Source organism: Canis lupus, chromosome 7 (genome assembly GCF_011100685.1).
Source record: "Canis lupus familiaris isolate Mischka breed German Shepherd chromosome 7, alternate assembly UU_Cfam_GSD_1.0, whole genome shotgun sequence".
NCBI lineage: Eukaryota > Metazoa > Chordata > Mammalia > Carnivora > Canidae > Canis > Canis lupus.
This window is the reverse complement of record NC_049228.1, coordinates 42,346,080-42,365,563: the sequence shown is the minus strand read 5'-3', so window position 1 is coordinate 42,365,563 and position 19,484 is coordinate 42,346,080. Positions and strand designations below refer to the sequence as shown.

Genomic DNA, 19,484 nt, shown 5'->3' with positions numbered 1-19,484 from the left:
CAGGGCCTCGCGCAGACCGACGGGCAAGCCAACTCGCCGCGCAGGGCACCTCTGTCACCGCAGACACTCCCGTCCGGCTCCTCCTCTCCCTCCTCCCCCCTCCTCTCCCTCCCAGCCCCCAAGCGCCGGGGCCGCCGCGCTCCTGGCTGGGCGGTTCTGGGGGCGGGTCCGGGGGCGGGCCGGGCGGCGCTGGCCCCAAAGGCGAAGTCGCCGGGAGGAGGGGCCAGAGCAGTGCGCTGTGCTGCCTGCGCCGCCGAGACAGCCCGCGGGAACCCGACCCCGAGAAGCCCCTCGTCCTCGCCCGGCCCGGCCAGGCTCTGCGCTATGGAGTTCCTCTGGGCCCCGCTCTTGGGTCTGTGCTGCAGTCTGGCCGCTGCTGACCGCCACACCGTCTTCTGGAACAGTTCAAACCCCAAGTAAGCCCCGAGTCTCCTGCGCGCAGCCCGGGCGCCCGGTTGGCACTGCCCACGCTCCGGCCCCCTGCCTCGGTAACTGTGCTGGCCAGCCCCTGACCCGAGTCTTGTGGCAGTGACCAGAGGCGGGAGGGATTCCTAAGGCTTTTTCCTCCTTTTCTCCCCATAACTGGGAGTACTCCGCCCCTGGGTAGGAACCTGCCCGGGACTACTTGCACAGGGTTATTTCTGCCGCTCCTTCCCATCCCTCTGTTACCCTGAAGTGCGGGACTCTTGCTGAACACTTCAGGGCTCTTGTTCTAGGTCCTTCTACCACAAAACCCTCTGTGCCTCTTCTTGTGGGTCACCTGGACTTCTGCCCACACGGACAGGTACCCTAATGTGACATCAGGAGTAAGCAGAATGCTCATATTGTAACCCTGGAAGGACCCCCTCAGGAGGGACCTGGCCTTCCGGCTTTAAGCCTATGCACTCTGTGTTTGAGATGACCCTGGAAAGCTCCTCTCCACACACAAGAGATCTTTTGAGGTGGCAGGAGGGAGGTACCTGCTGTGTATAGGTAGGCTGAGGGAGGCACCCGGTTTTGAGATGGGGGGCGCACCTGGGAAAAGTTCAGAAAGAGTGGAAAGGATTAAAAGGGCCACAGAGGGCTCTGGGCAGGAAGGAGTTAACGTCTCCTGGGCAGGTTTAGGGCTGGGAGGCAAATGGTCCTGGGAGGAAGAAGCCCATCGGACCCTTTGTTCTTGCCCTTGAGTTTTCAGAAGTTAAGGGAACAATATTTGTGGGAAAATGGGAGAAGGGTGTGTAGGGGGTGGTAGGGCGGGGCAGGGAGAGAAGGGCTGGGCAGTGGGGTCAGGAAAAACACTTCACTCCGCTTGGCCACCCTCAGCCCAGAACGCCTGACCCCCCTCCCCTTGAGGAATTCCTTGAACCAGCTTCCTCTGACCCAGTGGCAACACGGCCGGTGAGGGTCTGGGCTGGGGCTGGGAGAGAGGGAGCAGCCAGCTGCTAACCCCGGAGGGCAATGCCCTCTTGCCCCCTGGCCACGGGGGCAGCCCGGGCAGCACCCCCTCCCTCCTTACTTCCCGCTCCAACCTCCTAGTGGGAGAGAGCGAAGTCCTGTTATTGCCCATGCCAGGTGCTGGGGGGGGGGGGGCAGGAAGCCCTGAGGAGGGAGGGGGGGAGCCCTTTCCGTTCCCAAGCTCCCAGATTTCCTCTCTTTCAGGAAGGAGCCTCTTCCTTGCTCCCCCTCCCCGCCTTCCCTGACGCCGCCGCTGCCCCCTTTTCCCAGACGGAGGGCCAGAGTCAAAGGAGCGCTAAGTGGAACAGATTGTCCTGGGGGGGTGGGGCCAGGTCAATGGGTGCCCCCACCCAGCACAAATTCTGCCTTGTCCATCTGGCTGCACGTGCGCACCCCCCTCCCCCCACCCAGAACGGGAGAGAAGCCGGCCAGAGGGCAGTGTACAGGCGGCCAGGCCGGGCCAGCTTGCAGGCTCCGAAGAGGCGGTGATGAGCTGGGTAGGGGTGAGGCCGGCCAGGGTGACTCAGGCCGTGGGCCCCGGCGCGGATCTCCAGCCCGGGGCGGGGGGCTGCCGGGAGGTGGGCGCTGGCCTCCACGCCCCGCCCCATCCCCGCCGCCCGCGCTGACCTGCGGGAGCCCCAGGCCTGAGGACAGTGCCCGGGGCAAGTCCTGGCCCCGGGGGCCCCGGGACCCCTCCACAGTGGACCGAGCTCTCCGGAGCGCCGGGGCGGGCGGCAGAGGTGGGTGAGGAATGAGTCAGTGCCCGTCACGGGAACCGGGGAAAGACGCCAGGCCCAGAGCTGAAATACCTGTTCTGAAATGGCTTCTATGTTTATCTCTCCAGAGAGGAATTTTAAAAGCCTCTCCCTCGGTCGCGCGCTCCTCCCCCCACTCCTCCTCCCCCGCCCGGTGGGGGAGGGGGAGGGGGAGGGGTGGCTTGCCGCGCGCTGGCACGCGGCCCCGGAGCCTGGCCGCTGGGGGCCGGAGGTGCCCACCCTGGAGGCCTCCCGTCCGAACTCCTGCCCTCCCCCCGCCCGTGCCCTTGCTCGTGCTCCGGTTGGCAGCAGGTTGGCAGCCGACCCTGCAGAGTCTCGCGGGCGGAGCTGGGAGAATTCAGAGAAGCAGGGCAGCCGAGCAGCGGGGAGGGAGGCACCTCCCCTGCCAGGACCCCGCCGCGCCCGGCTGGAGCCAGGTGTCGGGGCCGCCGGGCTGGAGCCCTAGGGGCCCCGGGGGCAGGGCTGAGGGAGAGAGCCGGCTGCCCGGGGCGGCGGGGCTGAGAGGCAGCCTCCCAGAGAAGCCGGGCGGTGCTGGAGCTCCGCGCTTGGAGGGGAAAGTGTGGCTTGGGAAGCGAAGGGGCTGGGAGTTTTGGGGTGCTTTGAGAGGCGGACACAGGTGTGAGCTACAACTGCAGAAGCTTGGCGGGGGGGGGGGGGGGGGTAGATTTGCTGTAAGTGGGCCGAAAGTGTCTGTAGGCCTGGTGTGCTGGGGGCGGGAGTGAAGCTGACTGGTGGACTGCGCTCGGGTCTCCCCGGGCGAGGCCAAGAGGAGTGAGGGACGGGGAGCCGCAGGTGTGCTGGGCGCTGAGCGCAGAGAGAAGGGTTTCCTCAGCCCTGATGGGAGGGTCTCAGCCCCAGGGCTAACAGCATTTAAGGGAGCACCTGTGAGAACAGATTTGGGGAGATACTTCCTGTAGAAGAGCAGGATGAGTGAGCTACGACAGTCATTTGCCCTTCCTTGGGTAAATATCTGGGAAGTGCTTTGGTACCTGAAGGATCCTAAAGTGGATGCTATGTAGAGGATGAACAAGAGGTAGTGATGGTAGGAAGTGTGTTTGATGATGGTGTAAAGATATCGAAGAGGTCAAGAGCAGTAAACATTGGGAGTTGGGCTTCTTGAAAAATCTTTGTAGGGTTCCCATGTGAAATGTGAGGGGCCAGCTAAACATTTGGAGGCTTACAGCCCTGGCCTGGCTTCCAAATGACCACTTGCTTTCTCCTGCTCTTCGTGCACAGGTTCCGGAATGAGGACTACACGGTACACGTGCGGCTGAATGACTACCTGGACATCATCTGTCCACATTACGAGGATGATGCTGTGGCGGATACTGCCATGGAGCGGTACACCCTATACCTGGTGGAGCATGAGCAGTACCAGCTGTGCCAACCCCAATCCAAGGACCAAGTCCGCTGGCAATGCAACCAGCCCAGTGCCAGGCATGGCCCGGAGAAGCTATCTGAGAAATTCCAGCGCTTCACCCCCTTCACCCTGGGCAAGGAGTTCAAAGAGGGACACAGCTACTACTATATCTGTGAGTCCTCAGGGCACGCACACAGGCCATAGAGGGACACGGCCAGTATGATGCCTGCGCTCAGAGCTGCACACAGCCCCTTCCAATCCTGAATTGTTTTCATTCATTCACAGTACAGGCATGGAGTCAGCTGCTGCTGCGTACTGGGGACTCTGCTTGGCAGAACAGGCACAGAGATAAACAAACATGATAGCGTTCCTATCCCCCAGGAAGCTGCAAAGTGACATACAGAGGAGACTGACCATTAGAACAGTTGTGATATGAAGATGTGGACCGAGGGGCCTTGGGAAAATGACTTGGGTACCTGCCAGGCTCCAGAGGCTCAGAGAAGCATTCCTGGGGAATATGGCCCAAGAGCTTAGGACAAGCAGAAGGGTTGGCCAGGCAGAAGGAGACATATGCAAAGGGGAGCATGATATCTTCAGGGAACTCCATATGGATTCAAACTATGGCAGGAGTGACGCTGGAAGTGGGGAGAGGTAGACTTTCATGGGGGCCTAGAAAGTGCTAAGGAGTTAGGACTTTGTCCCGAGGGCACTGCGGAGGCACTGGTGGCTTCATGGGTTGGAAAATCAGCTTGTCAGTGGAGCCTAGGCAGGGGGAGCAGAGTAGGAAGGCCCCAGCCTACTTCAGGCTGTGAGGAGGAAAGGACGGACTGTAGCAAGAGGACATGGTCTGTGTGTTTCTTAGTGCTATCTCCAAAGCCAAGGGTCATGGCAAAGAATGAAAGGTTGAGCATGAGGCAGAGAGCCGGCCAACAGGGACACCTGGGTGGCTCAGTAGAGCGTCTGTCTGCCTTTGGCTCAGGGTTGTGATCCCAGAGTCCCAGGATCGAGTCCTGTGTCAGGCTTCCTGCATGGAGCCTGCTTCTCCCTCTGCCTGTGTCTCTGCCTCTCTGTATCTCTGAGTAAATAAGTAAAATATTTTAAAAAATAAAAAGAAAGCAGGCCATCAACAAGGAAGGTGAGAATCACAGATGAGTGGGAAGAGAGTGCCTCAAATGAACAAGGCCTGAAAAAGGAGAGCAGGAGGTGTTTGCCACCTGTATTTTCTTCCTCCCTTGACACTCTGCGGGTTTATCTTACAGCCAAACCCATCCACCATCAGGAAGACCGATGCTTGAAGTTGAAGGTGACAGTCAGTGGCAAAATCAGTGAGTGTCAGAGTCTTGTGGGCCTCCCTCCTCCATCTCGCTGCTGGGCCTGTGCAAGTGATTTTGGGTGGCAGGGAGGTCCTGCCCATCTGCCTCCCCAGTACTGTACCTGATCTGCTACCACTCTTGCCTTTCAGCTCACAGTCCTCAGGCCCATGCCAATCCACAAGAGAAGAGACTTCTGGCAGGTAGGTAGCCTGAGCAAATTGGGCCTGAAGTCTGCTTAAAGAGGTTGGGTACAGAAGGTGGCTTCTGCACAGGCAGGGGCTGGGGAGACCTCATAGAGCTGAGGGCCAGTGCCAGCAGTAGGGCCACTCACCTTGGGGGCTTTGCCCTCTCATCTTGCAGATGACCCAGAGATACAGGTTCTACATAGCATCGGTCACAGTGCTGCCCCCCGCCTCTTCCCCCTCGCCTGGGTGGTGCTGCTCCTGCCATTCCTGCTGCTGCAGACTCCATGAAGGCAGAGGCCACATCTAGCCTATGGATTGGAATGGGGCTGAGGAGCCCTGGCAGAGGCATCCTCACCTGTCCTGGGAATCATTCCCACCACATGCACAAGCTGCCATTCAGCAGCCTCAAAATGGGTCAGTATTAAGGGTTTCAACCCAAAGGAGGTCAACGAGCCTGGCAGTGCCAACCCTGCCTCCACCCTGAGGGACGGACAAAGAAGTGGAGACCGTCCTTTCCCTACCATTCCTGCCCTTAAGCCAAAGAAACAAGCTGTGCAGACGTGGCCTCTTAAGACCAGCACTGTGGGAATCAAGCTAGAAGGGGCCTGGGGTCATGCAGATGGACACTGAGTTTGGCAAAGATGCCCCTCCAAAGAGAGGCAGGATGCCCAGATGAACTGACCGAAAGAAAAGCATGAGACGGTTTCATGCTTGGGAGGCAGAGACAGGAGAGGCAGCATGCTTGGGCTGATCCAGCATCTCTCCCAAGGCTTCTAGAAGTCTTTGGAGCTGCCATGGAGAGGTTTGTAACCAGGCACTGCATCCTGTCCCATCTGGGGACTGCACTACCCAGAGCTGTGCCAGCAGGGGGGCTGTGCCACCCTGTGCCTAGAGTGTAGCTGTCAGGGCAGGGCCCACGTGTACAGGATCTGTATATAAACTTGATGTGTGTCTGTGCTGATTTCTACAACTGGAGTTTTTTTATACAAAATAAATAAATAAATAAATAAAGCCATGTGTTTCTTTATTTGGACCTGCTTGTCTGCCCTCACCCCACCTCCACCCTCACTTATGACCACTGAGTCCTTGCCATGTGCTAGGCTCTGGAGGACACCAGGTAACAACTGGGTTTAAATTTTGTTCCTTCCCTCTGAAAAGAATACATGCCCCTCCCCAGCGCCAAAGGGCAGGGTGTTTCCTCCTCTGGCGCCAGGCAGCAGTCTTGGGGGCTCTAGGCTGCAGCCCACCCTGGAAGCCCTTCCTGTGAAACCTCTACCCCCACACCCCTCCCGCACTGGGCTCCTGCTGTTGGAGGGGTCCGGGGAACAGCAGCTGAGGCGCGGCCTGCTCCCACAGCCCCAGCCACCGGGGCAGTGGGCTGCCGCAGGGGAAGTTCCCAGCAGCCTAGTCGGGCAGACTAGGGGTCAGAGGCTGGCGCTCCAGCAGACTGGCCAAGGCACACAGCAGCATGGCTGAAAGCCCGGCAAGAGGCTTCAGACCGGGGAGCCTCAAAGCCTGGGCCGGGGAGCCGTGGTCCGGGGCTCCTGGCCGCAAAGGTTCAGCAAGCTTTGCTTTGTGGGCGGCCACGTCGGTCACGGGCAAGACTGGAGGCTGGGGTCCGAGTGAGCCAAGGGGTAAGCAGAGCGTTGAGGGGCGGCGGGGACCAGGCAGGTCCGCGGAGCCGGGACGAGGTAGCAGCTGGGACCCGGAAGGAAACATCCGACCCGGGCTTCAGCGCGCGTGAGCACCTGCAGGGGCGGGGCATGGTTCCGGCTGGACGTCCGTGTGGGCGGGGCTGCGGGCCCATTTCCGGCGGACGGCGGCGCGCGGGGGCGGAGCTCCGTCGGGGCGGGCTCCGGGCCAGCTAGTTGACGCCGGCGGGCAGCTCGGGATCCGACCCCGGGGGAGATGGAGCCGGGCGGCGTGGCTGACTCACTCCTTTCCGGGGCTTGCGTGCTCTTCACCCTCGCCATGTACTCCACCGGCCTGTGAGAATGCGGCTGGGCTAGGCGGGGGCAGGCGCTGGAAGTCAGGAAGGGAGAGGGGACATGGACGTGGGCGCAGCCCCAGGCTGCGTCCGAAACCTGGGTCAAAGTGGATTCGGGTCGAGGGAGCCGGGGCACCTGAAGGAGAGGCCAGAGAGACGGGGCGGGGCCGAGACCTGCAGTTGTCCGGGGACGACCACAGGTGTCGGGGATTTCGACTCCCCAGCAGCCCGCTTCTCTCTTCCCATCTCTCACCTCTACTTTCGGGGCTCCATTACAGCTCGGACCTCAGGCACATGCGGATGACCCGTAGCGTGGACAATGTCCAGTTCCTGCCCTTTCTCACTACGGACATCAAGTGAGACGGGCGTCTGCGGCGGGAGAAGTTGAGGGAGGTGGGGATTGGGGGGAGGAGGAACGCCGGGTCCCCCTCCCATCCCCTTCCCGAATGACCGTCTTGTCCACTCTGCAGCAACCTGAGTTGGCTGAGTTACGGGGCCTTGAAGGGTGACGGGATCCTGATCTTCGTGAACGCCACGGGTGCTGTGCTTCAGACCCTGTATATCTTGGTGTATGTGCACTACTGCCCTCGGAAGGTAGCGGCCCTCCCTGGGACCCACCTCTGTGCTGCACACCCTCCCTGCCTTGCTGGCAGAGTAAACACTGCTTCCTAGAAGATGACAGGCTGGCACTGCCACCCTTTCCTGGAAGGGCCCTCCAGTCTGCGGTCTTGCAGTCGTCCTTCCTCCATGAAGCCAGCCTCTGGGACTCACACACTGAGCAATCCCCCACCCTCGCTATCTCTGGCAAGCTGGTAGTTCTGCTCAGCCCCATGGTGCCTTGTTGCCCAACAAACTGAGGGGAGCGGGCTTTTGTCTCTGAGAGTTCCTTCAGAGTCAGGACTGGGAAAAAAGTTGATTAGCTCTGCTTCCCCAATCACACCAGCATTTATTAGGTTCCTACTGTGTATACCAAGTTCACACCAATACAAGCCTTCTCTTCTAGAAACCTCCAGTGCTGTGGGGGGGGATCAGACATGGGTTTGTTACTGGTGGGGAGGAGGCTGCAGCAAGAGCTATACTGGAGGCTTAGCGAAGGTTACCTCCCCCACTGGAGCAGGAGAGAGGGCAGGATGAACTAATTCCAGCCGGGCCATCAGAGAGGACTCCTGGGACACCTAAAAGAAAGGTTCCTCTCTCCCCTGCAGCGGCCGGTGCTCCTTCAGACTGCAACCCTGGTGGGGGTCCTTCTCCTAGGCTTTGGCTACTTTTGGCTCCTGGTGCCCAACCTGGAGACCCAGCTTCAGCAGCTGGGCCTCTTCTGCAGTGGCTTCACCATCAGTATGTACCTCTCACCACTGGCTGACTTGGTGAGTGGGGGCTGTGCAGGGAAGTGGGGGAGATAAGAAGGGTCAGGATCCCATAGCCTGAGACTGTAGCCTACATTCCAAAGGAAGGAAGATCCTGGAAGACAGGCAGTAGAAGTAGGTGACTGGGAGACAAGAGGGAGAGGATGTTTGATCTTTTTTCTGAGGAAATTCTCAGACAAATGGGAGCTTTATGATGTGTCTGGGATAGCGGTCTTTCATCCTTTTCCCTAGGCCAAGATCATTCAGATGAAATCAACCCAGCGTCTCTCATTCCCACTCACCATTGCCACCCTCCTCACCTCTGCCTCCTGGACCCTCTATGGGTTTCAGCTGGGCGATCCCTACATCATGGTAAGCTGAGCAGAAGGATGGGCAATAGGTATAAAAGGTGGAAAATCCTCTCCTCATAGCAGCCCTTGTGACTTCAGGTGCCCAACCTACCAGGGATCCTCACCAGCCTTGTTCGCCTCTGGCTTTTCTGGAAGTACTCGCAGGGGCCAGACAGGAACTATCAGCTCCTGCAAACCTGAGACAGTTCACCTGACCACTGCTCATCTTCATGCCAACCTGCTACCAAAGAGAGCTCTGTGTCTCAGCAGTCTGCTGACCAGCTCCATGAGTGCAGTGGGTTGTGGGAAAGAAAAACTAACAACTAACACTGAGACTCGAGGGACCAAAGAAAGTGTTTTGCTTGGAAGATTGGCTGAGACTTGGGAAATGAATCACTTATTTTTTATAGATTATATTTTTTAATTGTGGAGGTTGGGGTGAAATCTTCAGAGTGTGCCTTAAAATAAATTGTTGCCTACCCCTGCCCATCAAAGCTCAATCTCTTTTTGGTGATTCTCAACCTGCCTGGTTTGGTGAAGGGCAGAGGCCCACGGTCCCACCCACAGCTGGTCTTGGCCTGCTAGGTTGGCTCCTAAGAGGTATCTGAAGGAACCACGAACTCGGTGGAGGCCTTAGAACAGAGCCTGGGTGTTGGGAAGAAGAGAAGCTGAGAAGTACTTCCAGACACGGTTAACAGGACCAAGAAAGGGAAATGACACTTCTATCAGAGATCTTAAGAAGGGGTCTTTGCCTCCTTTGGAGCAAAGAGGAGGAGGGACCCACAGCTGGTACACGGAACCCCCAAGTCCCCGTTGTCTATGCTCCAACTAAACAATGTTAGAAAATAAACTTCTCTTTAATGGGCCGCGGGAGGAAGGGCTGTCGGGTAGGAATGGGCTGGGGTGTCAGAAGCGCATCCCCCTGCGGGCTAAGTCGGCGCGGGCCTCCTGGATCTGGCTCTGCAGCTCGCGGGCGGCGTCCTCACAGTCGTGAAAAGTGGCCACGCGGTACCCCACCGTGCCCAGGGCATAGCAGCCGGCGGACACTAGCAAGTAGGCCGGGAGTGGCCACAGTACCTCCCGGCATGGCGAGGGCAGCTCCAGGCCCAGGGCCCCCGTGGTCAGGGCCGCCCAGGTGGAGCCCAGGAGCGCCAGTCCCCAAAGCCACTGCGCTAACTTCGTCATGAGCACTGCGGGGAGAGGAAGCAGAGCTCGCGGTCCCGTCCGTCCCGCGGCCCCCCCACCTGTCCCCGTCACCCACCCTCCGAATCACCTGCCCGCGGGGCCGCTCCGCCGCGGTTCTCGCCCAGGTCGCCCCCACCCCACCCTACCCCCGCTATGGACCCTCAAGCCGCACTCACCTTCGCCCGCGTCTCCCTAGCCCGGCGCGGCTCCTACGTCAGCGTCCGGAAGGCCTCTCGGCTCGCGCAGCCTTCTGTGAGTTGTAGTTCTCGCGGCGTCGCCTCTCGCTAGGCCTCTGCGCGGCATTCTGGGAGTTGTAGTCCTTTCGGCGCTCTGCCTCTGCCTGGCCTTTTGGAAGTTGTAGTCCTCGCGGTGGTCCTCTGGGAATTGGGGGCCTCTGACGGCCGCCTGAGTCCCCAGGGGCTTCGGTGCCGCTTCTGTCCCTCAGGACCCCACTCCACGGTGGCTGACGTCCTTCTGAGAACACTGTCAAACTTTGCAAGAAGATGGGAATGTCACTAGTTCTCCCTAAACTTGACTCACGTATTCCTCGGGAGCTGTTCCATCCGAGGTAGTAGGTTGTCTTTAATACTTAGACGCAGGAGTTCACTGCCCTGGCGCCCTGAGGAACAGGGGCTCTAGCAGGAGGTCTTGGAGGAAAGAAAAGTGTGGAGCCCGAGAATTACCTGATGGGTTCGAGCTATTGAGAGGTTTAGGGACGAATTCATGTCAGGTACATAGGAAAGAAACTACGTGAAAGAGAAGGCCAGGGCACAGGTGCAGGCAGGTGAGGCTTACAGGCCTCAGGGGACAGGTGCAGGTGGGGCGTACACGCCGCGGAGTCTTGACAGGTTCAAGCCAAGCACAGGTGTAAGGGCAGACATCAGCAAGCCTGGGCTGAGAAGGGGACTGGGGTCCACTTTGTAACCACAACATTAGGATAATTAATTTTAGGGAATTATGTAATAGATAACTACATAATTAAGATACAGGTAGAGTGCTGTGTCCAGATGCCCCCTTTTGAAGCTTTGCAGGGAGGTTGGAATTTGAGGCTGCCTCTCTGTGTGGACATAATGCACCTGGTTCAGATCTCTAGGCCACAGTGGGACGTCCCATTCTCACCCATTAGTTTCAAATCGCAAAGTCAGTACCTACAGGATATTAGAGAGTGAAGTTTCTCAGTCTCATGTCCTTGATGTTAATTAACAAAAGCAATTTTTATAGATTCACAGAGTCTTAGTAGGGACATGACATAACTCAGCTCTGAAGATTATTTTCACAGCCTTAGTAATGTAGGCACTGAGTATGGAGTTAAGTAAACATTATGATGTACTTGAATGCATGGCGGGGGGGAGGACACGAGGAGGGTCATGAATTGAAAGAACCATATCCTCATCTTCTAAAATGGAAGAAAAGAAAAAAAATAAAAATAAAATGGAAGAAAAGAAACAATAGGACTATGTTACTAAGAAATACGAGGTGTCCCAAAGAAAGCCAAGAAGCCCAGGAGTGCCATCTAGAGCAGCACGTATGGAGGTAGGAGAACTAGAACAGGGGACTGGTATTTTTCATAAAGTGCCTTATAAAACTAATTGGCTTTTTAAACTATGCAAATTCCTTTGTTAAGGTAAAAATTAAGACAAAATAAAAACATTTTTATTTTTTTAAGATTTTATTTATTTATTCATGAGAGACACAGAGAGAGAGAGGCAGAGGGAGAAGCAGGCTCCATGTAGGGAGCCCAATGTGGTGGGACTCCATCCCAGGACTCCAGGACCACACCCTGGGCTGAAGGCAGGCGCTAATCCCCTGAGCCACCCAGGCATCCCTAAAGACATGTTTAGAAATTTGCTCTATGAGGGGCACCTGGGTGGCTCACTTGGTTGAGCATCCAACTTTTTTTTTTTTTAAGATTTTATTTATTTATTCACAAGAGACACGGAGACATAGGCAGAGGGAGGAGAAGCAGGCTCCATGCAGAGAGCCCAATGTGGGACTCAATCCCAAGATTCTAGGATCACACCCCGAGACAAAGGCAGACGCTCAACCACTGAGCCACCCAGCCGTCCTGAGCATCCAGCTCCATCTTAGCTCAGGTCTTGATTTCAGGATCATGAGTTGAAGCCCCACATTGGCATGGAGACTAGTTTTTTTAAATTTGCTATGTGAACTTCAAAGCCCCACTCCACTCACTTCCCCATTCTGTCTAAAACCCTATTGGTTGCTCATGCAAGACCTCACTGGTCACAGTGACTTCCAGCACAGTTCAGGGGTTCAGTATCAGCTTTGTAGATCCAGAAATTCTATTTGTTCACCCAAAGAAGACCAGGCCCTGAAAGATTGCCACTCCCCAGAACAGTTTTGGGGGAAGAAGATGAGAAGGGGCTTGCCCTACAACACATAATATAATAAATTATATATTTATTTTTACTTTCCCTACAGCTCATAATATAATAAATTATGTATTTATTATATCTTATGTGCCCCATAATACATAATATAATAAATTATGTATTTATTGTTATTATTATATATCTTATGTGTCCTACAACACATAAGATAATAAATTATAACATAATAATAATCAGCCCTTCATTGAAGGGCTGTGATGTGTCGTGCCCTATGGGACATTGTCATGTTTAATTTTCACAGCATGCTGCAGTAGGTACTTTTATATTGCCATGTATAAATGAGGAAGCTACAACAGATGGTAAATGGTAAGTAACTTGCCCAAGGTCCTGCAGATAGTGAGCAGCAGAGCTGTGCCATCCAACTTGAAGCTCAGTGCTTAATGATTTCACCCTCCCCATCCTGGTACTTGGTCCTGAACGGGGCAGGGAGGGATCATCATGGCAGCTGACATTCACTGATTCAATGAGCACTTTCTGTGCATTATCTCATTCAATCTTCCACAGCCACCATACGATGCGGGTACTATTATCTCCACTTCACGAATGAGAGCACTGAGGCAAACCTCACAAACTGTGACTTCTGAGCTTGCAAACGCTGCCACTCCAGTATAGCACTTCTCTCCCTAGATCAATGAAACAGAATAAAAACTAAGGAAATAGATTAAAAATATATCAATTTTGGGATGCCTGGGTGGCTCAGCAGTTGAGCGTCTGCCTTTGGCCTGGGGCATGATCCTGGAGACCCAGGATAGAGTCCCACATCAGGCTCCCTGCATGAAGCCTGCTTCTCCCTCTGCATGTCTCTGCCTGCCTCTCTCTCTGTGTCTCTCATAAATAAATAAATAAAATCTTTAGAAAAAAAAAAAATACCGGGACACCTGACTGGCTCAACAGTTAAAGTGCCTGCCTTCAGCCCAGGGTGTGATCCTGGAGTCCCAGGATCAAGTCCAGCATCAGGCTTGCTGCACGGAGCCTGCTTCTTCCTCTGCCTGTTTCTCTGCCTCCCTCTCTCTCTGTCTGTGTGTGTCTCTCATGAATGAATAAATAAAATATTTTTTTAAAAAATAAAACAAAAATAAAAAAATACCAATTTAGCATATGATAGAGATGGCAACTCAAGCAAATAAGAGAAGATGGATGATTTAAAAACCATTTGCAGGGACTCCTGGGTGGCTCAGTGGTTGAGCATCTGCCTTCAGCTCAGGGCATGATCCTGGAGTCTGGGGATGAAGTCCCACCTTGGGCTTCCTGCATGGAGCTTGCTTCTCCCTCTGCCTGTGTCTCTGCCTTTCTCTTCTGTGTCTCTCATGAATAAATAAATAAAATCTTTTAAAAATAAAAAATAAAAATCATTTGCAACTAGCTTACCATTTGAAAAAGTAAATTAAGTTAGATTCCAACCTCACGCCTTATCCGAAAATAAATCCCCAGTGCATTTAGGAAAAAAAGGGAGGTGGGAAGCCCGGGTGGGTGGCTCAGGGGTTTAGCGCTGCCTTCGGCCCAGGGTGTGATCCTGGAGACCCAGAATGGAGTCCCATGTCAGGTTCCCTGCATGGAGCCTGCTTCTCCCTCTGCCTGTGTCTCTGCCTCTCTCTCCTGTGTCTCTCATGAATAAACAAATAAAATCTTAAAAAAAAAAGCAAAAACAAAAAAAACACAACCCCCCCAAAACCCCAGAAAACTTAATGTGAAAAGTGAGACCATAAATATGCCATAAGAAAATGTGGGTACATATTTCTCTATGTTCCACTCAAACTTCATGTTCTCCAAAGTTGCAGGGATGGCCACCATCTTGCTCCTCTGAGCTCCCAGACTATCTTAATAGGTAGCACTAACCATGATGATCTGCAGTGTTTTTATTTCCCTGCGTGGCCTGCCCAGGGACATTGTAGCTCCAGGACCAAGGACAGTGTGGCAAATCAGCAGGGCTTCCCTAAATGTAAAATGAGGGATAGAGGGAAGGACAAGTTAATCTCTGATGTTCTTCAGGGAGACCGACCCAGCTCTCCTGGTCCCATGAAATAGAACTACTCCAGAGACTCTCATCTGCTGGACACAGCATCCCCAACCTTGGATGGGGCTGGGCAAAAGCCAGTAGGTTCTTATGATCCAACCCCTTTCTCTTCCGTCTTTGTGCAGGCCATCACTCCCCTGCTGCCACAGGACACGCTACACGTGATTACAGCAGAGCATGAGAGGCAGTACAGCTTGGGGGTTAAAAGTTTGGGGTTTTAGGGACGGCTGGGTGGCTCAGCAGTTGAGCGTCTGCCTTCAGCTCAGGGCGTGATCCTGGTCCAGGGATCGAGTCCCACATTGGGCTCTCTGTGTAGAGCCTGATTCTCCCTATGTCTTTGTCTCTGCCTCTCTCTGTGTCTCTCATGAATAAATCAATAAAATCTTTTTTTTAAAAAGTTTGGGATTTTAGGGGCGCCTGGGTGGCTCAGTCGGTTAAGCATCTGACTCTTGATCTCAGTTCAGATCCTGATCTCAGGGTCATGAATTCAAGCCCCAAGCTGGGCTCCATGCTGGGTGTGGAGACTATTAAAAAAAAAAGTTTGGGGGGTCCCTGGGTGGCTCAGCAGTTTAGCACCTGCCTTCAGCCCAGGATGTGATCCTGGAGACTTGGGATCGAGTCCCACGTCGGGCTCCCTGCATGGAGCCTGCTTCTCCCTCTGCCTGTGTCTCTGCCTCTCTCTCTCTCTCTCTCTCTCTGTCTCTCATGAATAAATAAATAAAATATATTTTTTTTAAAAATTGGGGTATTTTAGAGCCTTGTTATCCCGAGGTTCGGTCCCTGCTCTTACTATACCTTAGTTGTATGACCTTGGGCAAATAACATAACCTTCCTGAGCCTCAATTTCCCCATCTAAATACTGGAGCCAGTCATTGGTCCTCCCCCCAGGTTGCCATAGAGATGGAAGGAGAGAATGTAGGTACGATGCTTACAACAATGTGCAGCCCGTGGTAAGCATGCAGCGGGCATTGGTCCCTCTAGTAACGAATAGTTATCATCACTCACCTTCCCAGCCTACCTAGCATCTTCTGGGATAAATTACTTCTATGGATGGCTTTGCTCCTGCTTGGGGTGGGGGGGTGGGGGGGCGGATATCAGCTTTTGCAAGCTTTGGTGTCAGAGAAAGAAAATCCAGACCTGGGTGGCCTCATTCAACAGGGCATTGAAGACAGGGGGAATGGGTGAAACCAGACATGGCATGGATGAGGGCTTGGCTTCTGGGGCCAGGCTCCACAGATGCCCTGAAGCCTCCCAGATACTGGAACGAGGCATGAGAGCTGTTCAGGTAGAAGAGGCAGGGGGTTGGGATGCAGGGCCCTGGGACCCTCCACAAAGGTGCATATGCAAGAGAGTTCTCGGGAGTAATTAACATCCATGGCTGACTCTGGGACAGATGGGCCGATGGCTTCGGGGATGGGGAGAGTAGCTAGAGAGGAGGCTGGAAAAAGCAGGCCAGGGCCAGGCGACTAGAGGGCCCTTAAGAGTACCTGTGTGTGGGGGGGGTGGCACCTGGGTGGCTCAGTGGTTGAGCATCTGCCTTTGGCTCAGGTCATGATCCTGGGGTCCTGGGATCGAGTCCTGCTTTGGGCTCCCTGCAGGGGAACCTGCTTCTCCCTCTGCCTGTCTCTGCTTCTCTGTGTCTCTCATGAATAAAAATAAAATCTTAAAAAAAAAAAAAAAGAGTATCTGTGTGTGTTGTAGGTTGTTGGCTCCTGAGGTCAGTGGTGACCCTGGACACACCCTGGGTGTGCCTGTGTCTGCTGTCAGGCACCCACCCAAGCTTTCCGGGTGCCCACAGGTGCCAAGGTGATTACTGGGTCCTTGGGGAAAGTCTAGTTAGTCAGGTTGTGTTGCCTTCATCCCTGTCCTAAGGGGCCCCCACCGTCCACAGAGGCAACAGGACAGACACACATATAATTAACAACAACACACCCAATATCACCTGCAGGGTGAGGGGACAGGGTAGATCGGAGATGGCGCTTCTGCTCTGAGGAGGGGCTCTGGGTGCAGCAGGATTTCCCAGAGAAGGTGGTCAGCTGGAGAAGGTGCTAGCCTGAGGGAGGAGGCCCCAGGCCACGGGGCTGGCAGCAGACGGAAGTCCTTGGTTGATTCTGGGGATTCAGCAATTTAGAACTGAAGCAGAGAGGATGGTGAAGAGTTCAAAACGTGACAATGGAAAACAAAAAACAAAAAACAAAAAAACCCGTGACAATGGTGTGTCACTGCAAGAAGTTTGAGCATATTTAACAAATGTGTATCAAGTACCTCTCAAGTCGTATTCCGGTGAACAAACCAGACAAATTCCCTGCTTTCAATGAAGCATTCAGTGAAAACAGATAAATTTCCTGCTTCAGTGAAGTAAGTGGTGGGAGACAGACAAGAAACAAATAAACATTTAATGAATCAAGTAATGAGCATCCCTGGGAAGAGAATGAGAGCCAGGGAAGGGGCAGGAGGGTGACAGAGGGCACTGTGTCACACAGCGTGGTCAGGAAGGTCACTCTTAGAGAGGTGGCTGCATGGAAACCTGAATGCCAGTGGAGGCCAGTGTCCAGACCTCAAGGAGCTGTGGAGGCTGCAGAGGCTGCAGAGGCCAGGCTGGGAGGTGGGAAGGAGGTGGGGCCAGAGCCTGTGTGGGAACCGCATCAGCTCAGCAATGTTATGGCACCAGTGGGTCTGAAGTTCAGCTGCAGCCCTGCCTTCGCTTATCAAATTGGTTTTGTTTTTGTGTTGTTTTTTTTTTTATTTTTTATTTTTAAATAATCTCTACACCCAGGAACGCCTAGGTGGCTCGGTGGTTAAGTGTCTAGTTCTTTTTCTATTTTATTTTATTTATTTATTTATTTTAGTGTCTAGTTCTCAGAGAAGAGCTACTCACAGGCCTGGGGTCTGAGCAGCCAGGGCCTCAAACACACCCCAAGCGCAGCCATCCCCCCACTGCCTCTGACAGAACCAAGAGAGGGAACACATCACACAAGTGACCCCATCTGCTATCACAGAATTTCCAAATTATACAGAAGTAGAGAGACTCGTACAATGAAGCTGGGATGCCCATTATCACAGGACTTTGTATTATGAAATAGGGCCTACTGTTCTGCCGTGAAGGAAAATTTTCTAAAAATCTTGTTAATGATCTTGTTACTAGCATGATTATAATATATTGCAATTTTGTGTTAAAAAATGTTCATGTGGGCAGCCCGGGTGGCTCAGTGGTTTATGCCACCTTCAGCCCAGAGTGTGATCCTGGGGACCCGGGATCGAGTCCCATGTCGGGCTCCCTGCATGAAGCCTGCTTCTCCCTCTGCCTGTATCTCTGCCTCTGTGTGTGTGTGTCTCTCATGCATAAATAAATAAAATCTTTAAAAAAAAAAAAAGCATTCATTTGTTAAATGTAGAACTAAAAACAAGTTTCCATTTTCCTTTTTTTTTTTTTTTAAATATCTTATTTACTTCTTCATGAGAGACACAGAGAGAGGCAGAGACAGGAGAAGTAGGCTCTATGCAGGGAGCCTGATACAGGACTCGATTCTGGGACTCTGGGATCTTGCCCTGAGCGGAAGGCAGACACTCAACCGCTGAGCCACCCAGGTATCCCGTCCATTTTTCTTTATCTCGAGGTACATCTGGGGCACAGACAGACACAAGGGATCTGAGTCCCAGGCATGGTGGCCGAGCACTGAGGGCCCAGCTCCAGGAGAGTGAGTTGGAGAGGAGGACGCCCGCCCAAGCCTTCCCAAGCCCTCCCAAGCCCTTGGTGGCAAGGCCAGGAGAGGGACAGCTGGCTCTGGGGCCTCCCCACCAGGCTTTTGCCCATCACTCCAGGTGAGGCACTCCACATCACTCCAGGTGAGGCACTCTCCATCACTCTGGGGCCTGCAGCGGCTTCCCTGTCTGTCTCCCTAGGAAGCCGAGCAAACAGTATTTCTAGCACAACCTCTGAGGGGCCAGTTCACTCTCAGCCCAAGCCTGGGGGCAGGAGGTAGGGTGTGGGGAGCTTCCCCTCTGCTGGGAGAGAGGCAAATAAAGCTACCTGAAGCAGAGCAATCAGGTGCCATCAACTGTGCCTGCACAGGGGTTCCGGCCATTGTTTGCTTAGGAGGCGGCTCTGTGACTGACCCTAAGTCCAGAAGGAGTCCAGCTCGAGGCCTCTGAGGGGCAGGGCCTTGGGCTTCCTATTCTTTTAAAGTTCCCACAGCGCCCACGGCCTTTTCTGCTCACAAAGAACTTCAATGCTGGCTTTTGACTGAACCTTTCCCCTTTGTGTCTCTCGGCATCTCTGTCTCTACCAGTCTCTGGCTCTCTCATTTCCCAACATCCTTCCTGAGCCCCTGGGGAGCAGTGCTGGGGGGCCAGGGCAGTGGGAACCTAACCATGTCCTGTTCTCACCGAGGACAATAAGGACCGGAAAAGGCTGGAGCCAAGGCCTGGCGCAGACTCGCTCACTCCCTGCCTCCCTGCCCGTCCTGGGCGCCCCCCCCCCCCCCTTGTTACACCCTGTGGTGTCCCTTCCTTTTGGTGCCAGCCAGGGAGTCTAGCCTGGAGTTAGGGAGCTCTCTCACCTCACCTTCCCACTGCCCTCCTCTCCAATGGCCTCACCTCCAGCCCCACAACCTGTGCTTCCGAGCCAGGAGCTGCTGGAGCGCCCTCCCCTGCCTCCCACACATCCAAGGCCCCCTCCCCCTGTATTATTGACTCCTGTTTCCGGAGCTGGTGGCGGTGCTGACGGGTGGGAGGGTGTCAGGGCCACGTGTGAAAGAGCAGGAGGAAACATCTGGCTTCCCTCTGTCCCCCAGGGGCTCACTGCCTCTCTCCCCAAGGCCTCCAGCCGCTGGCGTGGAGTGGAGTCCAGGAGTACAGGGGCCAAGAGGTTAGCACCTTTGCCCTCCCCATCTTCAGGCCCTCAGAAGCCATGACGGCCTCACGCCCCCTCACTTAATGATGGTTATTAGTGGGTAGGATACCCCTGCCAGGGTTAATTGGTAGGTTAAGTCAGGCAGCCTGCAACTAGGTACCCCAGAGATAGGCTGGGTGGAGAGCTGAGGTTGGCACCAATCTGTCTTGTAAATGCACTTGTTCCCTGAAGAAGGGGTCATTATCCCTGAGCCACTGTCCCTGGTGCCTACACA

The 19,484-nt window shown here is 54.6% G+C and overlaps 3 protein-coding genes across 9 annotated transcripts; 2 read left to right on the top strand and 1 right to left on the bottom strand.

Annotated features, from left to right (window-relative positions):
- The first annotated feature begins 219 nt into the window (after nt 1–219).
- Nucleotides 220–5,480, top strand: EFNA1 (ephrin A1). Of its 2 annotated transcripts, none has more exons than XM_038543145.1 (5): nt 220–416; nt 3,447–3,742; nt 4,830–4,895; nt 5,033–5,083; nt 5,244–5,480. In XM_038543145.1, exons 1-5 carry the CDS (start codon nt 325–327, stop codon nt 5,354–5,356), a joined length of 618 nt encoding a protein of 205 aa, XP_038399073.1. In that variant the 5' UTR covers nt 220–324; the 3' UTR covers nt 5,357–5,480. The 2 variants fall into 2 exon arrangements, with proteins under 2 accessions (XP_038399073.1, XP_038399072.1); XM_038543144.1 differs by lacking the exon at nt 220–416 and adding an exon at nt 2,239–2,501.
- A 1,404-nt stretch (nt 5,481–6,884) lies between these two features.
- SLC50A1 (solute carrier family 50 member 1) lies at nt 6,885–9,245 on the top strand. 6 transcript variants are annotated; one of them, XM_038543142.1, is made up of 6 exons: nt 6,887–7,056; nt 7,334–7,411; nt 7,526–7,649; nt 8,261–8,393; nt 8,654–8,773; nt 8,867–9,094. In XM_038543142.1, exons 1-6 carry the CDS (start codon nt 6,977–6,979, stop codon nt 8,950–8,952), a joined length of 621 nt encoding a protein of 206 aa, XP_038399070.1. In that variant the 5' UTR covers nt 6,887–6,976; the 3' UTR covers nt 8,953–9,094. The 6 variants fall into 6 exon arrangements, with proteins under 6 accessions (XP_038399067.1, XP_038399070.1, XP_038399066.1 ...); XM_038543138.1 differs by having other exon boundaries at nt 6,891–7,056; nt 8,261–8,422; nt 8,867–9,245; XM_038543141.1 differs by having other exon boundaries at nt 6,894–7,056; nt 8,851–9,119.
- A 344-nt stretch (nt 9,246–9,589) lies between these two features.
- Nucleotides 9,590–10,272, bottom strand: DPM3 (dolichyl-phosphate mannosyltransferase subunit 3, regulatory). The gene is made up of 2 exons (XM_038543147.1): nt 10,113–10,272; nt 9,590–9,941 (listed from the first exon to the last, which is right to left on the bottom strand). The coding sequence occupies exon 2, from the start codon at nt 9,934–9,936 to the stop codon at nt 9,658–9,660; it is 279 nt and encodes a 92-aa protein (XP_038399075.1). The 5' UTR covers nt 9,937–9,941; nt 10,113–10,272; the 3' UTR covers nt 9,590–9,657.
- Nucleotides 10,273–19,484: the final 9,212 nt, after the last annotated feature.